Below are 25,348 nucleotides of genomic sequence, written 5' to 3' on the forward strand. Positions count from 1 at the left end.
TAAGTTGTTACAGCAGTCCAAGAAAGGAAGGCTTGTTCTTTACGAACTGTTTTAATATACAATGGTGGATGCTGAGGATCATTTATTATGTTGCATCACTAGAGAATAAAGTCCAGACAGGATGGGATGGGGAGGCGAGAGATGCGACCCAGCTCTCTTGAGGTGACACCTTAGGAGTAGATCTGTTAATGAGAGGATCATGCTTTGTACCGCTATGAAGAAATGTTCATCTCTGTATAAGCAGAAAAGATCTTAACAGACCCCAAAAAGACGAGGACCATTTACTTTAGAAAATGCATTGGTAAGCAGAGGCTAGATAGATATAGACTTGATTAATAGTATTAAGAATGTAAATTAAGTGCTCAGAAAAGAAAGGATGACATTTCATAAAATTCAAAGGTGATACATTTTAAAAGGAAAATGGGATTCTTGAATGCAATGTATAACTTTATTTCCTGCTGTATTGCTATCATCAGGGCATTAAAACAGTATCAAAAAACAACTTGACGTTTATATGACAACAATCATACTACCATGATAGATGCCAAAATTAAAATTTTGGAAGGGTAGGGACCTTCCATGTTTAAATGGTAAAACTCTCACGGCAAAATACTAAGTCAATACGAAATTTGTTCATTTGAGAGGTTATTTTGTAATTGCTTGTTGTATGTTCTTGGACTTACTTGGTAGCATTTAGTACTGGAGATGTATGGCACTAAAAGGGACCATTGTGTATAGAAATTCTTATATACTAATATTAATTCAATTTTTTAATCATTTCATTTTAGAATAGATGCGGAAAGGTCACAAATTTTCGACACAGCAGAAGTATGTTTTTGAAAAATATTTTCAGAATTCCAGTCCGATAGATTGATCTGATTGTAGAGATTCAGTTTAGCTGTCCTGAGTTTAAATTACTCTTTTTTTGTTTTTAAATCCAAGTGCTGATTTGATTACATGTACAGAAAATCATTACGAGTATGTCTTCATTAAATCTAAACATGGGAAATGGTGGAAATGTTTTCCTTACTAGTTTTCCATTTTGGTGGTAGTTTCTAAATTGCTGTGGCGTACCTTGTACAATCCACTGCATGTGATAAAAATGCATTTTGTAAAATCTATTTACAAATTTGCAGAGGTTTTAAGTGTTCTTTTTACAATCAATAGAATATTCTTCTGTCGAATCCTCTATCTGTTTTGTTGTAATGCCATAAAAACTTGTTCTGACTTCATACCTCTTAGATTTTCAAATTAAATTCGGGAAATTTCTTTTTTCTTACTTTCTGATATGCAAATCTCTGTTTTTGTTGATTCTTACTGGGTTGTTTAAATTGACAGAATTACATAGTTTTATCTGGTCGTATATATATGTTTATCTCTTCCACTTGCTTGAAAATCAGTGTTGATTCCATTTCTTTCGGTACTGCTTTGGGCTAGGCTGAACTGATTCTCTTCCACTCTTTTTGCAGCTGCGTGCATTGCAATGTTGTATACTCTGATGTGGCGGCACTCAAGTCTCATATTCAAGGTTCTCACTGTGAAGTCTTTTACAAGTGTCCTATCTGTCCCATGGCATTTAAATCTGCTCCCAGCACACACTCCCATGCCTATACACAACACCCGGGTATCAAGATAGGCGAACCAAAGTAAGCAAAATTAATCTTCTACTGCACTTGCCTGCATTTTAATAACTTGTGAAATTGCATTCTGTCCTATGCTTATAATATTAAAAGTCACGTACTGTACAACCAACAGTTTGTCATCCTGTTGGTAACGTGTGGAGTTCGTGTAATGTTTTCATAAGTTTTTAGCTGGCAATTTATTTGGCAAAGGTTAAATTTCCATGAACATAGCAATAGCAGTTCTTTAAACACTGCATGCTACAAGAGAGTAATACAGTAATTACAAAAATTATTCGGACAGGCAGCTAGTATGTTGCTCGTTCTTATTTTTTAATCTGCTTAGCTCATCTGCATTTTTCCTGTGAATTAAGATCATTTGATTCCAAAAAGAACTGCTAAGACTCATTAGGGTTTATGCGGTGATTTTCATAACATCTGGTTGAAAAGGTGGGAAAAAGTGATTTTATTTTTTTTCTATTACACGCTCACAGATAGTCATCTGGGTGAATTAGGAAAATTGGTTCTTTCAGTGCCATCAGTTCACAGGGGTCAGGGTGCGTACTTGTGAGAGGTGGTTTTCGAAGTGCCAGTTGTCGTCTCTGGGCTGACCTCGGGCGATTCTCTCGGGCTGCAGCCGCCTGCGGCACACTGTCCTTCTGCTCAGGCAGCCACTCGCTTGTCAGGCGGCGTTTCTCCTGCAGGATCTGTTACCCTCTTTCTGTCTGCTAGGTTTTTCTTCAGGAAAGCCGTAGGTTTTGGGAGTGGTGAGCTAAGTTTTTGCTTCCCTAAGACAGTCATGGCTCAAGGAGAGCAATTCCAATGTGTTACTAAGTGAGAGGTGCCAGCCTTTAAACCATTTCCAGCCTTGCCCCTCCAAATCAAAATAGATGCATTTATAGAGCTGTTTATATAAGCTTTTTTCCGATACGTAATCTCTTTTTTCTGGATTAAAGCAGAACCAGTTCTGTTCTATAGCTGGGAAAGTTGTGCGTAAACATTGTGGTTTACTGACGATGGTAACACAGGGCACGATTAGGAGCTCGGCTTCAGGGTCTTTGTTTTAAAGATGTTGAACATCCAAGGCCTCCGCTGAAGCCAGTGGGAGCTGCAGGTGCTGATGCATGTGAAAATCAGGCTTCAAATCGCATCGGTCTTAGCCTGATGCCTTCTCATTGCAGGCCTTTTTCTTCTGTCTTCTTCCTCCTCTGTCGGTACCAGTGCAGTATTGAGAGTAAATGTTCGAGTATTTAACTCCATGTTGTTTCTCAGGAGTACGCAGAGCACACTAGTACATTTTAACAACTTGCAGACTCAAGAAAATAGAAAGCAGATGAGAGAAACAAGGTACCATGTAATGTAATAACCAGATATCAGAAGAATTTGGTTTATCACTGTTTCTTCTAACATACTAACAGGAGATTTATTCTTTAGGGTGTTTAAACCTACATTAAAGCAAAATGGCAACAAACTCACTTAGTGTGTCTGATACCAAATTAAGACTTTCCCACCCAGTGACAAGTGATACCTTGTTTTAATTCAGGATGGTATCTTCAGTGAGAGGCTTTGAAATACCAACATTTAATCTAAAACTTGTTTCAGATTCCCATAATTTTCATTAGAGAAAACCAAAAGATTAAGGTCATCATTTGTGTAAGATACTTCACATATGAAAAGTGCAGAAGATTTTTTGAATTGTGCTTGGATCTGCTAAACTGCTTCTGATCAGCTTCGTGAATTAAGTATTTTGCATTTGTTTTCTTTACTTATAGATGTGCTTATAATTGTATTCTTCTATGAATTTATTTTGATTATAAAAAGACTAAAATAAAATTTTATGAAGTACTATTGTATTGTAATAAATCATAGAATTCATAGTCGAGTGCTCCTCTTAAGAAGTGGTGTTTTCTTTAAATTTGCCAGTTTTAATCAAGACGCTATCTTAAATGCACGCAGAGTCACGAGTAAGATTTTCCCAGTCTTCGCAGTGTTTGGAGTTCTTTGCTTCCATTTCACAAGCATCTGTATGGTGTTGTCACCAACACTCAAGATGCTCGCGTTGACTGCTGTTTCACCATTTAATAAGGTCTATTTCAAGCTATCAGGACCTGTGGTTTTCCTCAGAATTAAGTACATGTATTTCTGCTACTCAGTAGCAATTTAAAAAGGAAATGTTTGTGTTATTTAAATTAGTTGGTTTCTGAGGATACTTCTCACATATCTTGGTGAAGTTGACATCAAATGTTTGTGGCATTTTCTGGTGAAAAAATGCACAGAAATCCACATTTGTCACCATTTTTTGTGACAAACTCTGGTTTATCTGCTGTAATGTTCTGTGTTAAAATCACAGAACAGCCCAGGTTGGAAGGGACTTCGAAAGATCATCGGGTCCAGCCTTTCATGGGAAAGGGAGCTGAGATGAGATTATGTAGCGCTCTGTCCAACTGCATCTTGAAAGCTTCCAGTGATGGGGACTCCACCATGTCCCTGGGGAGGTTGTTCCAGTGCATGATTGTTCTCACTGTAAAAAATTCCTTTCTTGTATCAAGATGAAACCTCTCCTGGTGCAACTTGTACTCGTTGCCCCTTGTCTCCTCCACGTGGCTCCTTATGAAGAGAGAGCCTCTGTCCTCTTTGTAGCTGCCCTTTAAATACTGGCGCACTGTGATGAGGTCTCCCTGAGCCTTCTCCAGGGAGAAGAGACCCAACTCGTCAGTCTTTCTTTGTAGGGCAGGTTCTCCAGCCCTTTGATCATCTTCGTGGCCCTCCTTTGGACCCTCTCCAGTCTGTCCATGTCTGTCTTGAGTTGTGGGGACCAGAACTGGACACAGTGGTCCTGGTGTGGCCTGACCAGCGCTGAGTAGAGCTGACAAGCACTACTCACAAGTTGTATTTGAGGAAATAAATTCACATTTGACCAATCTGCTGCTGCTTGTTTCTCTCTATCGTATTACCTAGCATCTACGTTGCGTATGGCTGGCGTACATTTTGAAAGCTTAACAAATTCATTATTGAAAAGAGGAATGTCATATAGTCATTTAACATGACTACATAAGCTCAGTTAAATTTTTGTTCTTCTGAAAGTAAAAATTTTAAAAGAAATGAAAAGAAGGGTACAGTAGCCTTCTGTGTTTGGAAATGTGAAGCTTTTGAGTTTTCATTGAGCGTACCAGAGGTGTCTGACCCGTGAACGTGAGTTCCAAACCTCACCCGGTAGGCAGGTGTTGAACTCTGCATGGCCGGGAGCCTGGCTTCTGGGTGTCCCCCGGGCGCCCCGGGGAGCAGCGGAAGCAGGGCCGGGGTGCCGGCGCGCCGGGGTGCCTGGGGAGGATCCGTTACTGCTGCCCTGCAAGCGGGCCGAGGCGGCCAGTCCTGAGGGACTCCTCGCTGGTTCTCACTTTGTTTACTGGAATTGGGCTCACTGGGTACGTGGCTGTGTGCCTCTGGCATCTACTAGAACTGTGTGATTTGCAGCTACATTGCAAATGGTTGTTTCAGAACAGATACGGTAAACTATTTGGCGTATGAAAAATGAAGTTTATGTGCAGTGATTCTCAGTGGGATGAAATTAGATTATTTTAATATAGGGAAATGGATGGCTGTCTTGTCTCTCAACTTTGCGAAGCTCTCTCCTGTAGCATACCTAAGATGCTACATGGTTTTTACGGGAAACCAAAGCTTGTATGTGATTTTCTGTTTTCAGTAAACAGTGAAACTTCATAGGAATGGCACTAAGATATTTTTCATGGCTGATCTCTTTTTGGGTATTGGAGAAACTCTTGTTTATCAAGCCAGATTATGGATATATACTGTACTATTGGTACAAAGTATATTATCCCACAAGTACCATTTTTTTTAGAGAGAAAAATTACGGGAAGGAGAAATACGATACTCTGGTGCAGAAGCTTTCAAAACGCTAAACATCTTTTATGTGGTATGAAAGTGTTTTCCTGTGAGATAACATCTGTATTTATTCGAAGATAATATGTGAATTTGTTAACCCAATTTTTGAAAAGTGAAGAAGTGCGGTACCATGCCTATTTTGGTGTGTACTGTGGGGCAGGGCAGTTACTGAGTAACCGCCCTGGCAGCGTGACTGCAGTTGCACTGCCCGCCTTACTCGGCCGTCTTGCTGAGTTGAGCTGGTTGTAAATTATGTCCTGACCTCCCTTTAAGCTTTGGACAGGGTTTTAAGCTGTTATATGTTAAGTACTGACTACTTCAATTATAAAACAAACCAGCATACTCAGTTGCATGTGTTATAGGACTGAAAATCATGCTTTTAAAATACTCGAAGTGGGTATAGTGACAGCTCATAGTATTAGATCCGTTGGTATGAATTTAAGCAACTACAGTCTTTTCTCGAGACCTGTCTGAAATTTGGGTCTCTACCAGATAGTTCTTGTGCCTCTGTGAAAACAGGGTAGAGTCTTTTAGCTTACATAGAAAATATATATATTCAGCAATTAGTGTTTTTAGAGAGATATAATTTTTGTATGTGATAAATTCAGAAAGATGTCAGATTTTCTTGTAGCAGATTCCCTTTCTCCTGTCAGTGCTCGCGAGTGCTGCGTTACCCAGGCACGTGGTCATTAAGGGCTTGGGAAGAGCATCGCCAGCAGGTCGAGGGAGGTGATCCTTCCCCTCTGCTCGGTGCTGCTGGGGCAGGGCTGCAGTACTGCACCCAGAGCTGGGTCCCCAGTGCGAGAGACGTGGAGGTACTGGAGCAAGTCCAGCAACGGGGCATTGAGATGAAGAAGGGACTGGGGCATCTCTCATGTGAGGAGGGGCTGAGGGAGGTGGGGCTGTTCAGCCTGGAGAGGAGAAGGCTCAGGAGAACCTTATCGGTGTGTATAAATACCATACGGGAAGGCACGAAGAAGAGGGAGCCAGACCCTTCTCCGTGGTGCCCAGAGACAGGACAAGAGGCAATGGGCACAAACTGAAACGCAGGAATTTCCACCTGAACACAAGAAGTCACTTTTTTACTGTGAGGGTGGTCAAGCACTGGAACAGGTTGCCCAGAGGCTGTGGAGCCTCAGTCTGTGGAGACATTCAAAACCCAACTGGACGTGGTCCTGGGCAGCCTGCTATCGCTGGCCCTGCTTGAACAGCAGTTGGGCTAAATGACCTCAAGAGCTCCCTTCCAACCTCAGCGATTCTGTAGTCTTCTGTTCCTTACTTTATATGCAATAACAATCTGAAGCATATAGTAGATCATAGTTTATTTGATTAAATTATATAACCCTGCGATGATAAATTTATATGCTACAGACTTGAAATCATTCCAGGTGAGATCACTGTCTAGTTTTACCACAGATGATTAAGCAGGTTTTCTAGCTTCTTCTGTCTAGTTTTATTTGCAACATATGGTTCTAATAGAAATATGCATCATGAAATAATCAGAGAATTATTTTTATTTCTGCCAGTCTTTACTTACATCTTGCTAACTGGAACAATGTAACTTGAGTCGTCTCTCTTTAGCATTAGCCATGGGATCGGCTACTCGGCAACAGGCACCAAAATGCTGGGATTCTGGATGTTAGCAGTGGTATGTGAGCAATGAACCAGAAGGGTGAAGATCACCCTGCCAGGGACAAGGCTGTGATAGTCTTGTGCCTCGGCGTGTTTGCCTGCTTAGTTAGTAATCAGGCTTGACGCTTCCTGACTTTTGGACAAAGTTGCTGATGGAGATGTAAGACAGTTTTGTAAGAGACAGGACGTAAGGGACAGAAGAAAACTGGTGCCCCAGGATTAGGGAATGTGTGTGGTTAGTTCCAGCTCTCTAGCTTGTGACATTACAAGCAGATTGACTACAGAACTGCAGCAAGTCCTTTTCTGAGGAAACTCTGATTTTTTTCTTGGATGGAGTGAAGAGGGCTGACAGTAAAATCACTGCTTTAAATTATCTCTAGCTGCTCTGCTGAGATGGGACCAAGACGGTGGAGCGTGCTTAGATGCTCAGTAGCTCTGTGTGCTGTGGCCAAGGGAAATGATCCCTGGCATAGTGAATCTTTTGGCTCTTTCTACCCTTAGAGCTTAAAGAGTGCATCCCTCGGAGTGTGCCTGTCATAGCACCGTGCCTGGAGGAGGCTCACGTTCTCTCTGTTTCGGTCTGTGCTCAATTCAGCTGACCCGCTGGGGTGGTGATCCCTTGACTTTTTTCCCCAGAAGTTGTCTCTTATGATCTCAGTTAAAACTATTAGTAAGATACGTGGGTTTATATTGATGTGAGGTACGTGAGGCGAAACTGCATTTTAGGAACCTGGGGTTTCTTTCTTAGCCATTATTATCAAGAAGCATTCCCCTATTTCTGGCAAGCTCTTTTACACCTTTCATACGGGACTTACCCAAGAAGTTAGGATTCTGAAGGGGTATAGATCAGTAACAACGCGACAAACTAAAATACTTGTTTTGAATAATGTTTAAGAAGCTTTTATGGACAGTAATGTGGGGGGTCAGCGGATGGGGAGGGGGCTCCCCTCTCTACGTACTCCGTGCTCGCTAGGTGAAGCTAGCAGGTGTATGTTCTGCTGCGCCTGTGCAGAGTATGTCGTCCCACGCAGAGGGTTCACGACAGACAGCAGGACGATAGTATGTAGGTCGTCAGAGGGTGCTGTGTGAATAAATAAATTTGTCTTAGCATGTGTAAGAAACTGGGACCACTTGATATACCACAAAAAATAGTATTTTTCACAGTTAATACGACTAAGTGTACTGTTTTTCATTATTTCAAATATTTTGACTCACTGAATGGCTTGGACATTGAAGCAATGTCCCTGTTCGTGTCATCTCAAAACACAGTGCGGAGTGGTCTTTAGAGCTCTTGAACAATGTATTATTGATAATTGCTTAAAGGGATGTAGAAAGGGCTCGGAACATTTATGTGGATAATGAGAAAATTCAGCATTCTAGCAAGCAGTATTTGGGTTTTTTTTTTTTAATGAAAAGTCATTCTTTAGGACAGAGATCAACCTCTGATTGATGGGATTAGGAAGACTGCTTTCACAGAGGAAGCGCCTGTGCTCATTGTACTGAGCACCTCTTGCTGGGTTTCTTTTATTTTAGCAGAACTTTTTTTGAAGTACTACCACTACTGATGGCTAATGGATTAGATTTCTCTCTCATCATAGAGAGTTACTTTTCTGTCATGTGTCATTTCCTTTCATTCATTTTCCAAGTTAAAAAAAAGTGCAGTGTTTCTGAAAGAATAGAATTATTTACTATTTATAAGCAGATACATTACAGGGTTGCAGTTTGAATGGCTAATCTTGTTACTCACCTTTAGTTGCCAGGGAAATCATTCTTAATAAAATCAAACATGCAGATAAGCAAAAACAACAAGCAAAGTCTCAAGTAAATAATTTAAACTATACTTTTCATTATAAAATCATCATCAAAATGAAACAAGCTTCAAACTATTGTCATGTAGTAGTTGTTGCAGCGTTTAGATCAGAGGATTATGTTTCTCGTTTCCGTATGTTTTTTGTCTGTTGGATAGACACTTGACAAGGATCTGCTAAAAATACAACTATTTTCAGATTGTTTAATAGCTTTCTTAGATTTTGTGATACAGAATTTTGGCTATCATATTCATTTTCAGGGACTATGCTTGTAGTGTCGAGTACTTACCTAGTTCTTTGTTAATGAGTATATCTATTTCTTAAAGCACTTTTGGAATTATATTAATAGATGCATTGCTTCTCCAGTTACACATCTACTAAAACATAGATAGCTTTTGTAACAATTTTGATTAGAATATTGCCTGTCAGAATGGGAGATTTAGGTAGCTAATTTCAAGTGTCGCATATGCTTTGAGAGAGGAAGTTGTGGTTTTGGTGGTGCCTCTACATTGTTTCGATAGACAGATTCTTAAAGGCATGTAATTGCAAAACAGGGAAATACCATCCTGTGAAGTTTCAGCTTCAGAGCATTAACAGAGTCCAGGCTTGGCATTCAGGAGGTTCAAAGCCACGTACATTGCCAAAAATAAATTTATCTTGAAGTGTATTACCAATTATGATCGAATCAGTCACTCCCTTGAAACATACTGCCTTTACAACCTGAAACAGGCATATTGTCCTTTAGTTGCAATATGAGTTCAGAAACTGAAGTCACTTAACTTTCAGAGTATCCTAAGCAGATGTGGGTGTTATATATGTAACTAACTGGCATATGCTGTTGTTTTCTGGCTTCTTGTTTGCACTTTTTAATGATTTTTTTTTCTATTTTTCTGCTGCTCCCATATTTTGAAATTGGAGGATGTTTTGAATTAGTTTAATCTTAACTTTTTTTGGGCAGTGTGAAATGATTGCTTAAACATGTCAGATCTTATCTCTGCTGAGAAAAAAAGTTAACATGATTTTTGCAAATAGATCATCAACATGACTGACATTGTTTATTGTACTTCTGTTTTTAGAATAATATATAAATGCTCTATGTGTGACACTGTGTTTACTCTACAACCTTTGCTCTATCGCCACTTTGATCAGCACATTGAAAACCAGAAGGTGTCTGTTTTCAAGTGTCCAGACTGTTCTCTTCTATATGCACAGAAACAGCTTATGATGGATCATATCAAGGTGTGTAGGCATCTTCTCTTGTTTCGTTCGTAGATACCATTTGTCATGCAATATATGCTATGAGAAAATACTGTAAAAAGGCACAGAATAACAAGAAGAATGCTGAAGGAGAGAGATGTTAGTAATTCCAAAAGAGTAATCTCTGAATAATGTTCTCAAATGTTAAAATGTTGTATTTTGTATTATCTTCAGTGTATCTGTGATGTAATCACTAACTCAGTTTTTCTATATTAATGTTGATTTTGGTATGCTAGGAATATCTCAGTGCATTGCATTCAATAGGTCATTTCATCAAAATAATAATGGGTATAGTGAAGAAAGTTAATCCAATCCTAGTAAGTATTGAGCCTTGTTTACAGTATTCTAAGTATTATTCCAATTGTTAGGAGTTGAGAATGCTGAGTACATTGTAAAATCAAACCTTTGATGTTCAGAACCGGTAGGAACCAGTATGTTTCCTGAATAGATACAGAGGTTATTTGTGTGTGTGTTTATATACGAACATGAACACATACATGCTTTGAAAAAAACTTGAAGTTGATTTTCTCATACATACCCTTACAACTGAAGAAGATTCACTGTCATCCTTGCAAATCATGTTGTTAAGAATCAGCAGTCCCCTGACTGTAATTTGATAGCTGCGTATTTTAAATATGCTGCGTTACCTTGTTTTATATACCAAATCCGTTAGCAGTGCTGAAATTTCTTACGCCTCATTAACATGATCTGGTGCCTGGTAACAGTTGAACTTATTTACACCATTGCAAAGTATTGCAGTCCAGAATGGTAGCACTTAATTCAGTGGGTTTCTCTTGCAGTGACACATAAGACTTAGTAAAATTTGTATACAGAATAGTGGAAAAACAGACATCTTTCTTGTCTGCTAAAACCAGCATTTTGCATTTCAGTCTCAAGTATGGCACTTGTAACCTCAGAAATCTCTGGAGTTGTGTTGAAAACAAGATCACAAGTCTTGAAAAAACAGTTGGTCTTAAAGCCAATCTTAAACTTGAGGAAGAGATAGGAAAGGGCTGACCCAAGACATTCAGAAATAGGAGGACTGGACATTTTCTTTGTTGCTGAACTAGTTCATGTTTACTGTAAGAATCATCTTACATTTATGCCGGATATCTTAAATGGTCCTCTCATGCAGCAATGCAAAGTCCTATTATCCTTTGATCTGCTTGTATTGCTTCGTTTTTAAACTAAATAGGCAAATTCCATATATTGCAGTCTATATCTTGTTTATGTAATTAGTTTTTCTTGACTCAGATATTATTGGAAAAGTATTGTTATATCTGTACGTAACTACTTCTTTAAGACCTGAAGAGAACTGTTTGAGGAGCATGATCTGACTGTAGCTAGGGCCAGAAGCTATTCTTACATAAATTAGGGTTGCTCAGCATCTCTCGTTATAAAGTCATTCTCAGTTACTTACGATTTGGGCACTATTTAACTCTTTTGGCTTTAGTGTTCCATGCCAGTATTTGTACTTTCAACCAGTGTTTTTTTAGCATGTTTCACTATAAAGGATTCAGGCATTTTTGAGAATTAGAACATACACGTGCAGTAACAGTATTACTGCTTTTATTCATAATTGCTAGTGCTTTTACATTTAGGATGTGTGTATAGTAGTAGGGACAGCAGCAGAAGAGTATAAATTGGGCTTCAGTTAAGGGGGAATGAAAAAACCAGTAACAGGGTATAGATAAAATCAGAAAAGGACTTGGGGAGAGGACGAGTGCCAGACAAGGGCAGAGCTCAGCCCAGCTGCACAAAAAGTAATTGTTTGGTATGGCTAGACATAAACCATCAAGGCAGAGAAGACCTGCATGAAAATAGAACAGAAAGGGATAGAAAGAAGCTCACAAGGAAGTTATTTAAAGCTACAAAAAATAACCTAGAATAATTCCTGCAGGTGTGACTGTTTCCTGTTGGCAAAACGTATGTCTCATTTTCCTGTAACAGCTAGCTACAAGAAATTTCTAACAGCCAGTGACAACAGGCGCTGGAGGTCTGGACTGGAGGTGTAACGCTGCCAGTTCTGCTGGTGGTATGTGCTGTGATCCCTGTGACTCCATGTTATGCTTTAATGCTTTTTGTTTCTTTTCAAATAAGAAATTAAATTTCAAGTATTGTGTTTAAAAGACATTTAGAAAGTTGAGCACTAACATTTTACATGCTGGCAAGTTAAGCTGGGATGGAATCTCCAGGTCAATTTTCAGTGGCCTGAAAGTATAGGAAACTCCTTCCCCCCTACCCCGTGCTTCTTTCTTCTTGTCCTGGTGCAATGGGATACTAAAGGCAACCTCTTCCTTTACTACACAACTTCAGTTTGTTCTTAGAGCCAGTCAGGTGGTCCTGTGTGCTTTGCTTTTTAATAACATTTTAGGTTTTTAAATTACTGGCTTTTCTTTTAAAAGTTGTAAATGGAAGAACATGTTCTACAATCAGGTTGATATTTGCTGTAGAGCCAGCAGGTAGACCCAAAAGCCACAGGATTTACAAAAGAACTTCATACTGAAGTATTATAGTGGAGTATCAGATTTGTATTCTTATATTCTCAGAATCAAGAATGTATTGAAAGTTTTTTTGTTTCTGAGATTGCCTGTAGGAAAAATAATTATGTTTGGGATGGCTAGACACATCATCCAGGAGAGTTCTAATAAAGGTCAGTAGATGAGATGATTAGAACACTGTCATTGTAAAGGGCAAATCTCTAGATGTGAAAGAGACCTTGGTAGTGGATCCACGTTCAACAGTACGTTAAGTCTGGGCTGCAGTCATCTTTGTTGGCCCAGAACTCTGTTGACTCATTCCTGTTGTGTCCGTGTTCATATATGAAACTCGGACACCCAGCTGCAGCCCAGGTCTTCCTGAGCTAGTCATCTCTTCGGTAGGCTTAGCCAGCATGTGACACTGGCTCCAGAAACTGGGGAAGGAGGAGGTGGAAGAGCTCTTCCCTTCTTACTGGTTGTTCACTTAAAGTTTAGAAATCAGTCAGTGAGGCAGGGTCACTACCTAAGAGCTGCAGGCTGCTTGAGAACAGCTTGTTAGACACCTCTTAGCTGTCCCCTGGTCTTGGGGACCCCGTCAGCCCTCCGCACCTTTGCTTCTAAGGACTGTTAGCAATGGAGCCCTAAGTTAGGGTGCTCATAACCTGAGCATGGAGTGAGACAGGGCGTAACTCAGCCACAACATAAAATATTAATATATCCTAAACGATATTGTTGCCTGATCTTTCCAGAGTTGTCTTTTCTTGTCTTACTTACCAACGTGCCAAGTTAAAATTTGTCAGTAAAAACCTTTCCTTCTTGGAAATCTCTAGTCACGTAGTTTGAAATGGGGATGCTCAACTAATACGTTAGGTAAGTAAAACGAGAAATTAAACTTAACATAAAGTACTTCTCGAGCCCTTTTTTCCTCCCTATTAAACAGCAATTTAAACCTAACCTACAAAGTCTCTTTCTCTTTTGTGAAAAAATCTAGCCACTGAAGAAAACTTCTCTGTAGCTATGGATGGTGTCTGTTAGTGTTGTTGGCTAGTTTCTCTTTATCCTGGGCCTTGCCTTTACTTAATCATGTTTCTTTAAGTTGAGAATATGATCTGATAATAGTATGGCAAAGAAGTAAATGAAGACTTTTGTTTCAGAGGGACTTTGCATTTTGTCCATACAACTGTATATGTCTGTGATAGTTTTGTTCTTTTTTTTTTCTCTTTTATTGTAGTCTATGCATGGAACTTTGAAAAGTGTTGAGGGGCCACCAAACCTGGGGATAAATCTGCCTCTCAGTACTAAACCCACAACTCAGAACTCAGCCAGTCACAACAAAGAGGACACAAAATCTGTCAACGGAACAGAAAAGTTGGAGAAGAAATCTCCTTCTCCCATAAAGAAAGCAGAGCCTAAAAAAGTCGCTAATCCTGGCTGGACGTGTTGGGAGTGTGATAGGCTCTTCACTCAGAGAGACGTTTACATCTCTCACATGAGGAAAGAACATGGAAAGGTAAATGAATAATATTCAATTATAAAAAAAGTGAATGAAACCTGAACTATGAAGTCATTTTTTTCCAAATTGAGTTGTGTTTTTGCAAATAATTCCTTTAAGTTCCATCGTTATTCTTCTCTGTTCTTATATGTATTTCGTCTTTCTCTCTTTGGTTGCTTAGTTTTTGTCATTTTCTATATAGCTCTACTGAGAAAATCCACACGCTCTTACTTAATTGTAGGCTTGTTCATCCAGTACCAAAATTTCTTCAAGATGGAAAGAGTGAAAGGTGTTCCAGTATTTTGTCCAAGTCATCTAATCTGATCCAGGTTCTCATTTCTTCCTTTGTGCGTTCTCAGTTCCCTCTCTCTCTTGAAAATTCATTAACTGTTAGACTCAGGGAATGGAGTCTTGTTTTATCGGTCCAATGAGTGCCAAACAGCATTTCATTTTAAAGGTAGACTCACTCTAAAGTCGAGCCATTGCTCTAATCTTACCCTTGTAGGTTCAGGCAACAAGTCAGCTGAGTTGAACAAGTTGAATTTTGAATTTAAAGGAGCTGGATTTCAGATAGCTTACTTGAAATGGATTGAAAGTGAAATATGGGAATGCTCTATTCTGAAGTCAGCAGAAAGACAACTTGATGTTCTTGCTGCATCCCATAGCTTTTCCAATTAAATGAAATTAAGACGACCGGCAGGTAGGTGATAATGAAACGGATCCTCGGATGGATCCTTCTTCGCTGCGTTTGAGACAGACCGTAGCAAGCTCCAGCCCGATGCTGACACACAGCAGTTGTCTGCTATCCAGTCCTGTCCTTCGCTGTGTGCTGGTGAAACTGGCCTGATTCTCTCCTCGGTTGGGAAGCAGGGAATCGAACTAATGTACTGTGCTAATGTAGGAGCAGAACTGGAAGGGGTGACAGACTTATCTTGTCTAAGTGGAGAAGAATCATCCTTAGTGAAAATCCATAGTCTTCAGGATGCTAATATGCTATAATAAATGATAGCACATTTCCAGAGGTTTCCGTGTCCCTTCAAATTACAGTGCTTATCTCTAAAACTGTTGTGCAAATTATTTTACTCTGTTTATAAACATTTTATGGAAAAGCTGAAAATGCCGGACTACTGAGTGTCATCTGTAATTTTCTTATGACAACTTCAAGCAAATAGCACCCAAGCCTGACTGACGGGAGACTATTTCCATGTTTCTCCTTGCCTTCAGTAACTCCCACTCCATTCTTTCAGCCTTCCTGCTGTAGAGTCCTGTAGCTACACTGCCAGTCCCCCTTGGAACCAAACTCATGAACCCAAAGGATTACGATTCACAGAACTACATTTTCTTTTACCTCGTTCTCCTTTTACAGCCTGAGGGCCTGAAAAGTAGACAAACAGCTGAGATCATGTGGTCTCCATCTGATTTCTCCAGGTGCTTTAAAAGACCATTTTTGCATTTCTGTCCATTGAAGTCACTGAGGAACTGTTAATTGCTTCAGTTTCAAGCCGGTATATTCTGACACTTCTGCTAGGAAGTGTCTATAAAGAAACTCTATGAAATGTATTCCAGTCCCTGCGGCATGCCTATGCACTGGATGCTTGTTTCTGATCCTGTAACACTCATACAATCATAGTTTAATTTTATGTCAAAATCAGTCTCTTCAGCAGCATATAAACTGTTGGTCCAAATATTAACTCATGGGTGCTTTTACCAGCAACCAGAAATCAGTTTAAGACCAAATGCATTTTACATCGATGCAATTCTTAAAAACAAAACAACACAACCTCCCTATGAAACTGTCACTTCAGAGTGCACTAGAGAATGATATCCCGTCTGATCACATCTGCAGCGAAGTGGCAGAAGGCATGTAAAATAAGGTTAGTAACATATCGATAATGCTTCTAAATACTAGCTTCAAATATGTATCTTTCTATCGCTGATGTTTAATAAGAATGTGCAATGTTACCTCAAGAACAGCCCTTATTATGTAATATTATATAATTGTTGCACTCAAATACTGGCCTAAAGGCTGTTTCATTGCTTATATTTATGTGCCATTTTTTATCCCTCTTCAAGCAGTTCCTCGAATAACATGGGAGGCATATATATTAAAATGAAAAGAGATACAACTCCATGTCTTTCAGAAAAGGGTGATAAAGACCAGTTCCTACGTTCCTTTGAGACCCCTCGAGATTTTCAGTAATCGTTAGCTTTCAAAATTACTATATTCAAAAACTAAACTTTTATGGATACATTTTATTGTAGAGAGACTAGAAATGAGCATAAGATAACCAAGCATGTGACGTGGATCTAATAAATAATGCAATTAATTTATATTCTGTTTTTCTTAAGAATGATAGGTGTGGGTTAAATGGTCTAAAATTATCTATGCAGAACGTTTGATAAAAACTTTAATTAAGCAATTCATGAGCTATTCACGAAGTCCATTGTCATGTAAGGTATTTGAAGATAATTAGTTTCAAACTTCTAATTGCTGCTTTTGCAGGATCAGAGTGAAAGTCTGGAGCTGTAACCCTTCTTAGCTGATCCCAGGCTGGATTATTCAGAGGTACTCATAGAAGAGGTATTGCCATGTATATCCTCTTTGGACAGATTCTTGAGTTTCCAGACCTTATTGGGAAATGTCTACACAGACAGATAGACAGATTCACATTTTCTGTATCTTCTTCCTGAGCTGGTTGAAGGTAAGCCAGCTGTAGGGCAGGGAAATTTGTAGCCACTTTGGTGTGACTCTCTGCCTGATCTTAAAAGTGCTGTTTTAAAAAAAATATTAGCCCAGTCAAAGGGTGGTTCTGACAAGTCTGTACAACTCCTGGCTTGAACTGGATCATGTATGTCTGCACTCAGCTGGGTAGACATACGCTGAGCTTCCCAGGACTTGTGTGTAAGTGTGTTTCTATGAAAGGACAGATGTTTTCTAAGCAGGAATTTACCAATTCCGACTTGCTGTGCATCTAATTGAACATCCTCTTTCTTGTAAGGACAAGATGCTGTACAACAGGTCCTGCTGCACCTAATTACAGAACTAATTTTTTAGTTTGTTGGGTTTTGGCTGCCACTGCAGAAACTAATGCATCCAAAATCCTATTTGGGTCTCTATCCGGAATCTTCCCAACAAATTTAGAACGAGTGTGGTGTCACGGATGGTTACCCCAGGTAGTGCCCCTGGTGCTCTGAGAGGACTGGGTCCTACTGAGCACAGTCCTCCTGCTGCCAAGCGCTTGATGCATCTACGCTGTGCAGTGGCGTCGGCAAAGATACATGGGCTGCCTTGGTTGAGCTTGGATGTTTGTACAGCATGGTGATGGGCTGTTTCTTGATAGAAGCCCTAATATGACTTCACATTTTATTTTATTTTATAAATTCTTCCCACAGCATTGCAGTCATAAGCATACTGCAAAACCGTACTGCAAAATGTATTGATTAATGCATTAGCATTAATGAGTATGCACTGCGTGTAAACACTGTCAGGTTTTCACCTTTAACAATTTAAGAGCGAAATATGTTGATTTATTTTAATTGGCCTTTAAACATGAAAAGGAAGTCTAGGTTGAACAATACTGCGCCTCTAACAGCATTATGTTGACTAGCCCCAATAAAATTACCATATCATGTTTCCTAATGGGCTGCTTCACATTTGCATGAACAACCTTTCAAAACTGCTTTTCTTTCCTTCCCCCACACTCCATGTGATTTTGGTCTTGATAGCAAAAGGTCTCTCATCTCACTGTAACAGCTTTTAGTCCTTTAGCCCTTCCAGACATCACTTTTTCCTCTCTACAAACCTTCCACCGTTTACTCCAAACTTTGCGGTAAATGATAATTTTCAGTAATGACATCACCTCTACAGATCTCCACTGCTTGTCTGTAGCTGTTCCTGAGCAATGCAGCCATTAGGGAGAGTATGAACATCAACATAAAGTTCAGCACTCGGAGCACAAATATAAGATGGATGTTTTTCAGTTCCTTAAGCATTTCTGTATGGCTTGAGCTTGTTAGTATTTAGGATTAAGAATTCTTTTTATTATTATTATTATTATTATTATTATTATTATTATTATTATTATTATTATTATTATTATTATTATTGATTAATGTTAGGCACCAGAGAATGACTCATGTCATATTAAAATGTCCATGTGGATTATTGTGCATCTCCATTGTTTAGGAATTTGTCACTTCCTTGGAAGGTAAGAATAAGTAAGCCAAACCCCTTACATTATTCTATGAAGCAAATCTTTGCTATTGAGTGCTTTGGAACATAGGGGCAGATCTTGGGTGGATTCTCCAGAAGAGTCAAGAAGGGTCCAATTTCAAGCGTTGATCCAAGTTTTTTGCTCAGTGACCTCAGCTGGAATAGTAGAATAAAATTATATCATTTGTTTTTTTCAATTTCCCAACAAATGCAGGAAAGAGAATGTTATTGGCACTATGAAGGAAAACTATGACCACTGCTAGAGCAGGAAAAAGCAATCCAAGGAACGTGGTTTTCCTTCTAGATACTTGACTGATGGTACGAAACTGTCCATTCCTTCACTTGTACCTGACTAGCAGGCGTGAGCCCTCCCTCAGACTGGAACACTTGAAATCTAGGTCCGCACGATCCAGATTTCTTTTGGGAGGTTCCAATAAAATCCATTTCTTTTTCAGATCCAGGATACCTTGATTCTGGCAGGAATCATTATACTGAATGATGAGTGTGGGATCCTGGCCCTGACTGGATTTTTGAAAAGTGAACTGGAAAAGTAATCTGGAAAGGTCTTCAATTAGATTTGTTTGGTCAGTGTTCGGATTTAATTTCCAAAATGTTGTTTCGATTTCCTTGTTACTGCCAAAACAGCAAAAATTACAGATAGGAGCTTGAGCAATCTAGTTACCTAGAAGGAAGGTGAAAGGAAGCAGGAAATCTGATGGGGAATATTTCCATTTCCTTACTGCAGCTACTCAGGTTGATAAGACATGCCCTTTGATCTGAGCTCTAGGACTGATGGAATTTAAGGGACAGGACCATGTCATTCATTCGTTCTTGGGGCTTGTATAGTCTGTAGTTTTGGAGATGTTATTTCTTCAGATACTAGAACTCCCGTGGCCATGTTCAGCTGGAATGACAGAGATGGAGACCACTCCATCCTTTTCAGCTTCCTTTCTTTTCTTTCTCCTTCCACTGCAATGTAACTGTAATATAAAACCCACAGAATTCCCCAAACAGATGTCCCTCAAGTTGGCATCGGACCATACCTCTCATTTCTTCATGACTTTTCTGAGCCCTTTTCACTTTTCTGGTAGTGTGTCAGTGTCTGTGACGTTTTGCTTTGGTCCTTATTCTGTGCTCGTCACCCCTCCGTGTAGGTGACTGGCAAGCTCTCTCAGTCAGCGACTGCAGACATAGTCCGCTGATGGGAAGGGAAAGGTTACTTTATAGCGCAAGCAAATCTCTCACGGTACTGCCTTTACTGATCCAGAAATAATCCACTGGTCTTCCTTGCTTCTTTGGTGGGAGGAATTCACTTCATCCACAGTCTGTGACACCGGTTTACAACTGGTGATAGGTGTGTGTGTAACTCGTGCTGGCCACACTGCTTTGAAAGAGGTCCAGGTCCTCTGACTTCTGCAGTGTTGCTGTAGGAGTGGTGTGTACTTGAAGATACAGTACCAGACATTGGTAAGTGATGTTTCTTCCCGATTATTAAAAGGTTCGACACATACGCTACTTTTACTGAGCTTTTTTAATTAATGTATTGTTCTTCTTTTTTTAAAGCAAATGAAGAAACATCCCTGTCGACAATGTGACAAATCTTTCAGTTCATCCCATAGTTTGTGTCGTCACAATCGTATCAAGCACAAAGGCATTAGGAAGGTTTATACATGCTCGTAAGTTCTACTTTTATTTATTTAGAAACAGATTATAAACCAACAAAAAACATTGTTAGTTGAATTTCTTTTCTTGATTGTATGAAAGCCAGTGTCCCATTCATTCAAATGAATCAGGTATTTAGATACATAGACAGGCCAAACTACTTAGGCTATCCTGCATGCATAAAACATAGCAGGCTACTGAGAATGCATGTACATGAAGTCTGCTGTCCTTCGGGGGCTTTGGCAAGCAAATCTGAAACTTTACTGAGCTGAGAGTTTGCATGGCTGATTGTTCTACAGAAGTGAACTTGGTTTTCAGTAGTCTCTCAAATAGACAACCCACTCTTCTAATCTACAAAAGCCAGTATCTGTAGTATTTTTCTCATACATAAACCGTGTATGTAATGTCAGAAAATCCTTAGTGATGTTGAAGTGGCTGGAGAGATGATACATAATTTAATAGAAAAGTCCATGTCAGTCAGATAAGATACGGAAAACAAAGGTTCTGTTGTATCTCCGTTCGTAGTTCTGTATGTATTTGCATGCTGTGGAACCGAGTTTGAAGGTCTGAAAAGGATGCTGCAAGCAGCAGCCATTCTCTGTGGCTGAGACCTTACCAGTCCCTTCTCTGCCGTAGCATGATCTCTGCTTTGTTGTGGGAAGCACAAGGCCCAGCGGTGTGGAAACTTGAGACTGCCGTGCATAGCATAGCGTTCCAACAACCCCCCGTCTCCCTGCACCACGGCTGCCTGACACAGCCCATGCATCAGGTTGTTTCTGGTGTACCCTTAATTTGTACTTCAGCCTTCGTGAGCTGGCTAGCCTAGACACTATTTCTCGTGGTATATGACAAGTAGCAAGTGCCTGGTTTTGCATACTCTTTGAGCAGAAAGCTTATTGTGGTTCTCTCTTTTCATCTCAGAATGCCTACAGCACTGTCTTTTTTTCTTTTTCTTTAATTTTTTTTTGCCTAAATAAATGAAACAGCATTTAAAAAGTTAAAACCTTAGGAGAGAGACTGGGAAAGAGAGTATTACAGTTTTAACTTCTCCCCTGCAGTTCTTGTTTGGCCATCCCTCCTCCAGACACCTGTACAATATGTGACAACATTGGAGCTCAGGAGAAACACACTTCCCAAAAGCACATGAGAGATTTAGAAGTGATGCAGCTGGTCCTGTGCGGGAGAACAAAGCACAGATTGTGAAAGACAAGTTTGTTCTGCTGGTTAGTTTGAGGTTGGAAAGGGAGCTGAGAAGGAATTACTGGTTCCAAGGAGATAAAGTATTTGGATTTGAATGCAGAATTAAGTGTCATTTGGAGCTAGCCTTCATCCTACATGGAAGGTGATTGCTTTCCCTATGAAATTTAAATTAAGGAGAACTTGGGAAAGTGTCTAATAGAATGTACAGTTTGGTGACATTAGTAGAGGTCCAAGAAACAAACTGGATGCTCCCAGGTTTTATTCTGACTCACACTTTGTACCATTTTGGATATTATCTTCAGAAAACTTCTCATTTGCTCTGAATACAAATTGCTCAGATATTTCTGGTTTTATTTTGTAATTATGCTCATTTTCTTATAATACCTGTGCAATTGATTGGAAAAACGTTGTTGCTATCTTAATGGATTGTACTCTAGTACTCTAGATTTATTTACTAGTCCTATTTATATTCTTGAGGATACTACGACTTATTGTTAAGCGTGACGTTTGAATCTGTGCATGTCTGCTTTGTGTTTATGTAGGCACTGCCCAGATTCAAGACGTACTTTTACCAAGCGGTTGATGTTGGAAAAACATATTCAGTTGATGCATGGCATTAAAGACCCTGATGTGAAAGAAATGACTGAATCAACCAATATGGAAGAAAGGGAAGTAAAAGAAGACACAAAGGTAATCACTTAGAAGATTCATTCAGTCACTGAGAGTGAATTTTTTGTGGGTATATATTCAGGATATTTAAATAAATGCAGGTATTTTGATCCCATAAAAGTCTGATCTGTGAAGTAGAGCCCAAAAAATGTCTCAAAGGTTCCTGCAACAAATTCTGTCATGCTTGAACTAGAACATGTTTTTGGAAAGACTTTGTTTAGTTTGATCACTGAATGATGGAGAATATAACTTACCCTTAGTGGTTTGCTTTAAAAGCACCTTTCAAATCCTCTGCAACCAAGTCCTCTCGTAGCTGTAGAAAAGCTACAGGTTACGTAGAAGCAATGTGACCTTCTTCCAAATACCCAGCCTTGAGCTTATTTGATATAAATTTTACAGTGAAACTGCTTTCAATCTGATGATTGAAATACAGCAGGATCTCCCACTGTGCTTGACGTTGGTGCCGCCTCACCTGGAGCGCTGTGCGCAGTTCTGGCCCCACCATTTAAGAGGATGTGGCGGTCCTTGAATGTGTCCAGAGGAGGGCAACAAAGCTGGTGACAGGGCTGGAAGGCCTGTCCTGTCAGGAGCGGCTGAGGACTTTGGGCTTGTCTCGTTTAGAGAAAAGGAGGCTGAGGGGCGACCTCATTGCTCTCTGCAGCTTCCTGAGGACATGGACAGGGAAGTGCTGATCTCTTCTCCCTGGGATCCAGGGACAGGACACCTGGGAATGGCTCAAAGCTGCGCCAGAGTTGGCATTAGGAAGCATTTCTTTACTGAGAGGGTGGTCAAACCCTGGAACAGGCTTCCTGGGGAGGTGGTCGATGCCCCAAGCCTGTAAGAGGCATTTGGACAATGCCCTTGATGATATGTTTTAACTTCTGGTCAGCCTTGAGGTGGTCAGGCAGTTGGACTAGATGATTGTTGTAGGTCCCTTCCAGCTGAAATAGTCTATTCTATTCTTCTCTTGATGATGAGTGTTAGGATGAAAGCAAAAATAAGATGACAGCGCTGTCCAAAGACTTGTTACATGCAGAGATTAACAACATTTTTTAAGTGTTTTGGGCTCTAGATGATAAAGAATTTCACCTGTGACGGCATGTCCAAAGCTGACAGCAGAGGCACAAACATACCTGTTTTTTAAAATGTACTATTGTCTTTTACATGACTCTCTTTCAGCCCAACATATTGTCGTCTTATTTAAGTGTTGAAAATATGGCAGCTATATACATTGTCTTCCTAAACATCATGGAGCATATCTGAGCTACGTAGGATGCAGAGGATTCTTGAGGAATATTCATGTCAGAAGAATAACAAGGAGAATATAAAAATGATCAGTTTAAGTAGTTTAAAAAATTGTGCATGTTGTTTCATCCTTTGGCAATATGTTAGTTTGGTTACTAACGATCAGGAGATAATCTATCAAGTCAAATTTCAGGCATGAAATAATAACAAGTAATTAACAGAAGGTAGTGCTGAAAAGCTCCTAGACTGATATTCCACATTCTGTGCACAATTGAAGATTCATTGGTGTGTGTACTTGGATGCAGTTATGCTGGCAAATACTTATTCAGGTTTATACAGTGTATTAGATACCGAAGCTCTATCAGAGCTGACAAAACAAATTTTGCATGCCATTTATAATAAAGAAAACCCCTAGTTTTCCAACATGTACCACATATATTTGCTTGTATTATTTCAAATATTGTATTTACCAAAGTTGTACTGGAATCTCCAAAGGAAAGTTTTTGAAGCTTGCAAGTCATAAATAGTTATGAGAAGAACTGCATATTTATGCTTACGTGATATACCATTTATGGCTTTTTTTAGGTTCCTAGTCCAAAGCGTAAACTGGAAGAACCTGTACTGGAATTCAGGCCTCCACGAGGTGCAATCACTCAGCCATTGAAGAAACTAAAGATAAATGTTTTTAAAGTTCACAAGTGTGCTGTTTGTGGCTTTACAACAGAAAATCTTCTCCAGTTTCATGAACATATTCCTCAGCATAAGTCTGACGGCTCTTCATACCAATGCAGGGAATGTGGACTCTGCTACACATCTCACGTGTCCCTCTCCAGACATCTCTTCATTGTACATAAGCTGAAGGAGCCTCAGCCAGTATCAAAACAAAATGGGTCTGGGGAGGATAATCAGCAAGAAAATAAACCCAATCATGAGGATGAATCATCTGACAGTACGGCATCAGACAGGAGATGCAAAGTGTGTGCAAAGACTTTTGAAACTGAAGCGGCCTTAAACACTCACATGAGAACGCATGGCATGGCCTTCATTAAGTCAAAAAGAATGAGTTCAGCTGAAAAGTGATCGGATTATTTGGGATGCAGAAATCTCTCTCCACATTGGAATACTAATGACATTTTTGCTACAGAAAGTTCAAGGTATAATAGTGTTAACAGTACTGTTCAGGCTGTTGCAATATATTCTGCATAACAGTGTCCCCTTCACCTCATTGTCTATACCCTCAAAACCATTGAAGCAGTATTTGAGTTGAAAAGAGTTTGTATATATTTAAACTAATAACTTTTATACTCTTTGTTATGTGTTTGTATTGGTATCTAGTGGAAAATTTGGGTTTTCCTGTTTTGTTTCTGTTTTTTTCTAGTAGGTTTCTTTAAAACAGAGTTCTGAATGCTGGGGCAGTTCCTTAGGATCTCTTAAACTGTTTCTTATTTGAATGCTTCTGAAAGAAAGTTTAGCTAAGTGCATCGGAAAGCAATTCTTGGAGGGGAGTGGGGAGGGGAAGCAAGCTAAGGGGAGATTTTAAATTCTAAGAACTTGCGCTTCTGAATGTCTAAGGAAGCTTTTAAACTTTCTCTTTAAAACTATATATTTAAAAAAAAAAAGAAGAAAAAGTACCACTGCATATGTAAAATGCAGTGCTGGTTTTAGGTGGCAACACCAGAACAGGTGCAGACCCCCTAGAATGATAAAGTACTTTTGAAAAGTATAATTGCACAACTCTATGTATCATGAAGTGATTTTTTTAGGCCATCAGGTGCTTGTGATCAAAGCTCAAATTGTTACAAAAGGGCTGGGCTGCTCTGGATTTAACAAATAAGATGTAATTAGAGAAATAGGTTTATACTGATGATGTTTTTTGTCATGTAATTTATTAAACATTATATAGAAGCGAGTACACAGCATTACGTATTTTCCTTTATTTCTGGTTATTGAAAGAAAATAGTTAACCCTTGCTACAGCAGTTGGTATTTCCCAGCTCTGTATGCTAATGCCAAATGTTCTGGTGCTCAGTGTTACATACATCCACAACTGTCAAGAAGCTAACACACCAGCCTATGTAAGTATAATTGGGGCTTTCAGCTTTAGCACAGACCTTACGAAGCTAGTTCCGCCATTTCAAACATGTATCTAATATCACTAGTTACGCTTTC

General features: G+C 39.5%; 1 protein-coding gene across 9 annotated transcripts in view; it reads left to right on the plus strand.

Annotated features, from left to right (window-relative positions):
* The window catches only part of LOC142075675 (zinc finger protein 532), a 50,258-nt gene extending 25,663 nt beyond the window's left edge, over positions 1 to 24,595 (plus strand). For 7 of the 9 annotated variants that reach the window (XM_075137385.1, XM_075137391.1, XM_075137384.1 and 4 more), the window contains 6 exons: positions 1,470 to 1,646; positions 10,039 to 10,201; positions 13,931 to 14,209; positions 19,968 to 20,080; positions 21,809 to 21,956; positions 23,766 to 24,595. In XM_075137385.1, coding sequence (XP_074993486.1) covers positions 1,470 to 1,646; positions 10,039 to 10,201; positions 13,931 to 14,209; positions 19,968 to 20,080; positions 21,809 to 21,956; positions 23,766 to 24,260 — 1,375 coding nt within the window. In that variant the 3' untranslated portion in view covers positions 24,261 to 24,595. Of the gene's footprint in view, positions 1 to 1,469; positions 1,647 to 10,038; positions 10,202 to 13,930; positions 14,210 to 18,859; positions 19,522 to 19,967; positions 20,081 to 21,808; positions 21,957 to 23,765 lie in introns of those variants that run through there. The other 2 variants (XM_075137392.1, XM_075137393.1) reach the window with 2 other exon arrangements.
* Positions 24,596 to 25,348: the final 753 nt, after the last annotated feature.

Source organism: Calonectris borealis, chromosome Z (genome assembly GCF_964195595.1).
Source record: "Calonectris borealis chromosome Z, bCalBor7.hap1.2, whole genome shotgun sequence".
In the NCBI taxonomy this organism is placed as follows: Eukaryota; Metazoa; Chordata; class Aves; order Procellariiformes; family Procellariidae; genus Calonectris; species Calonectris borealis.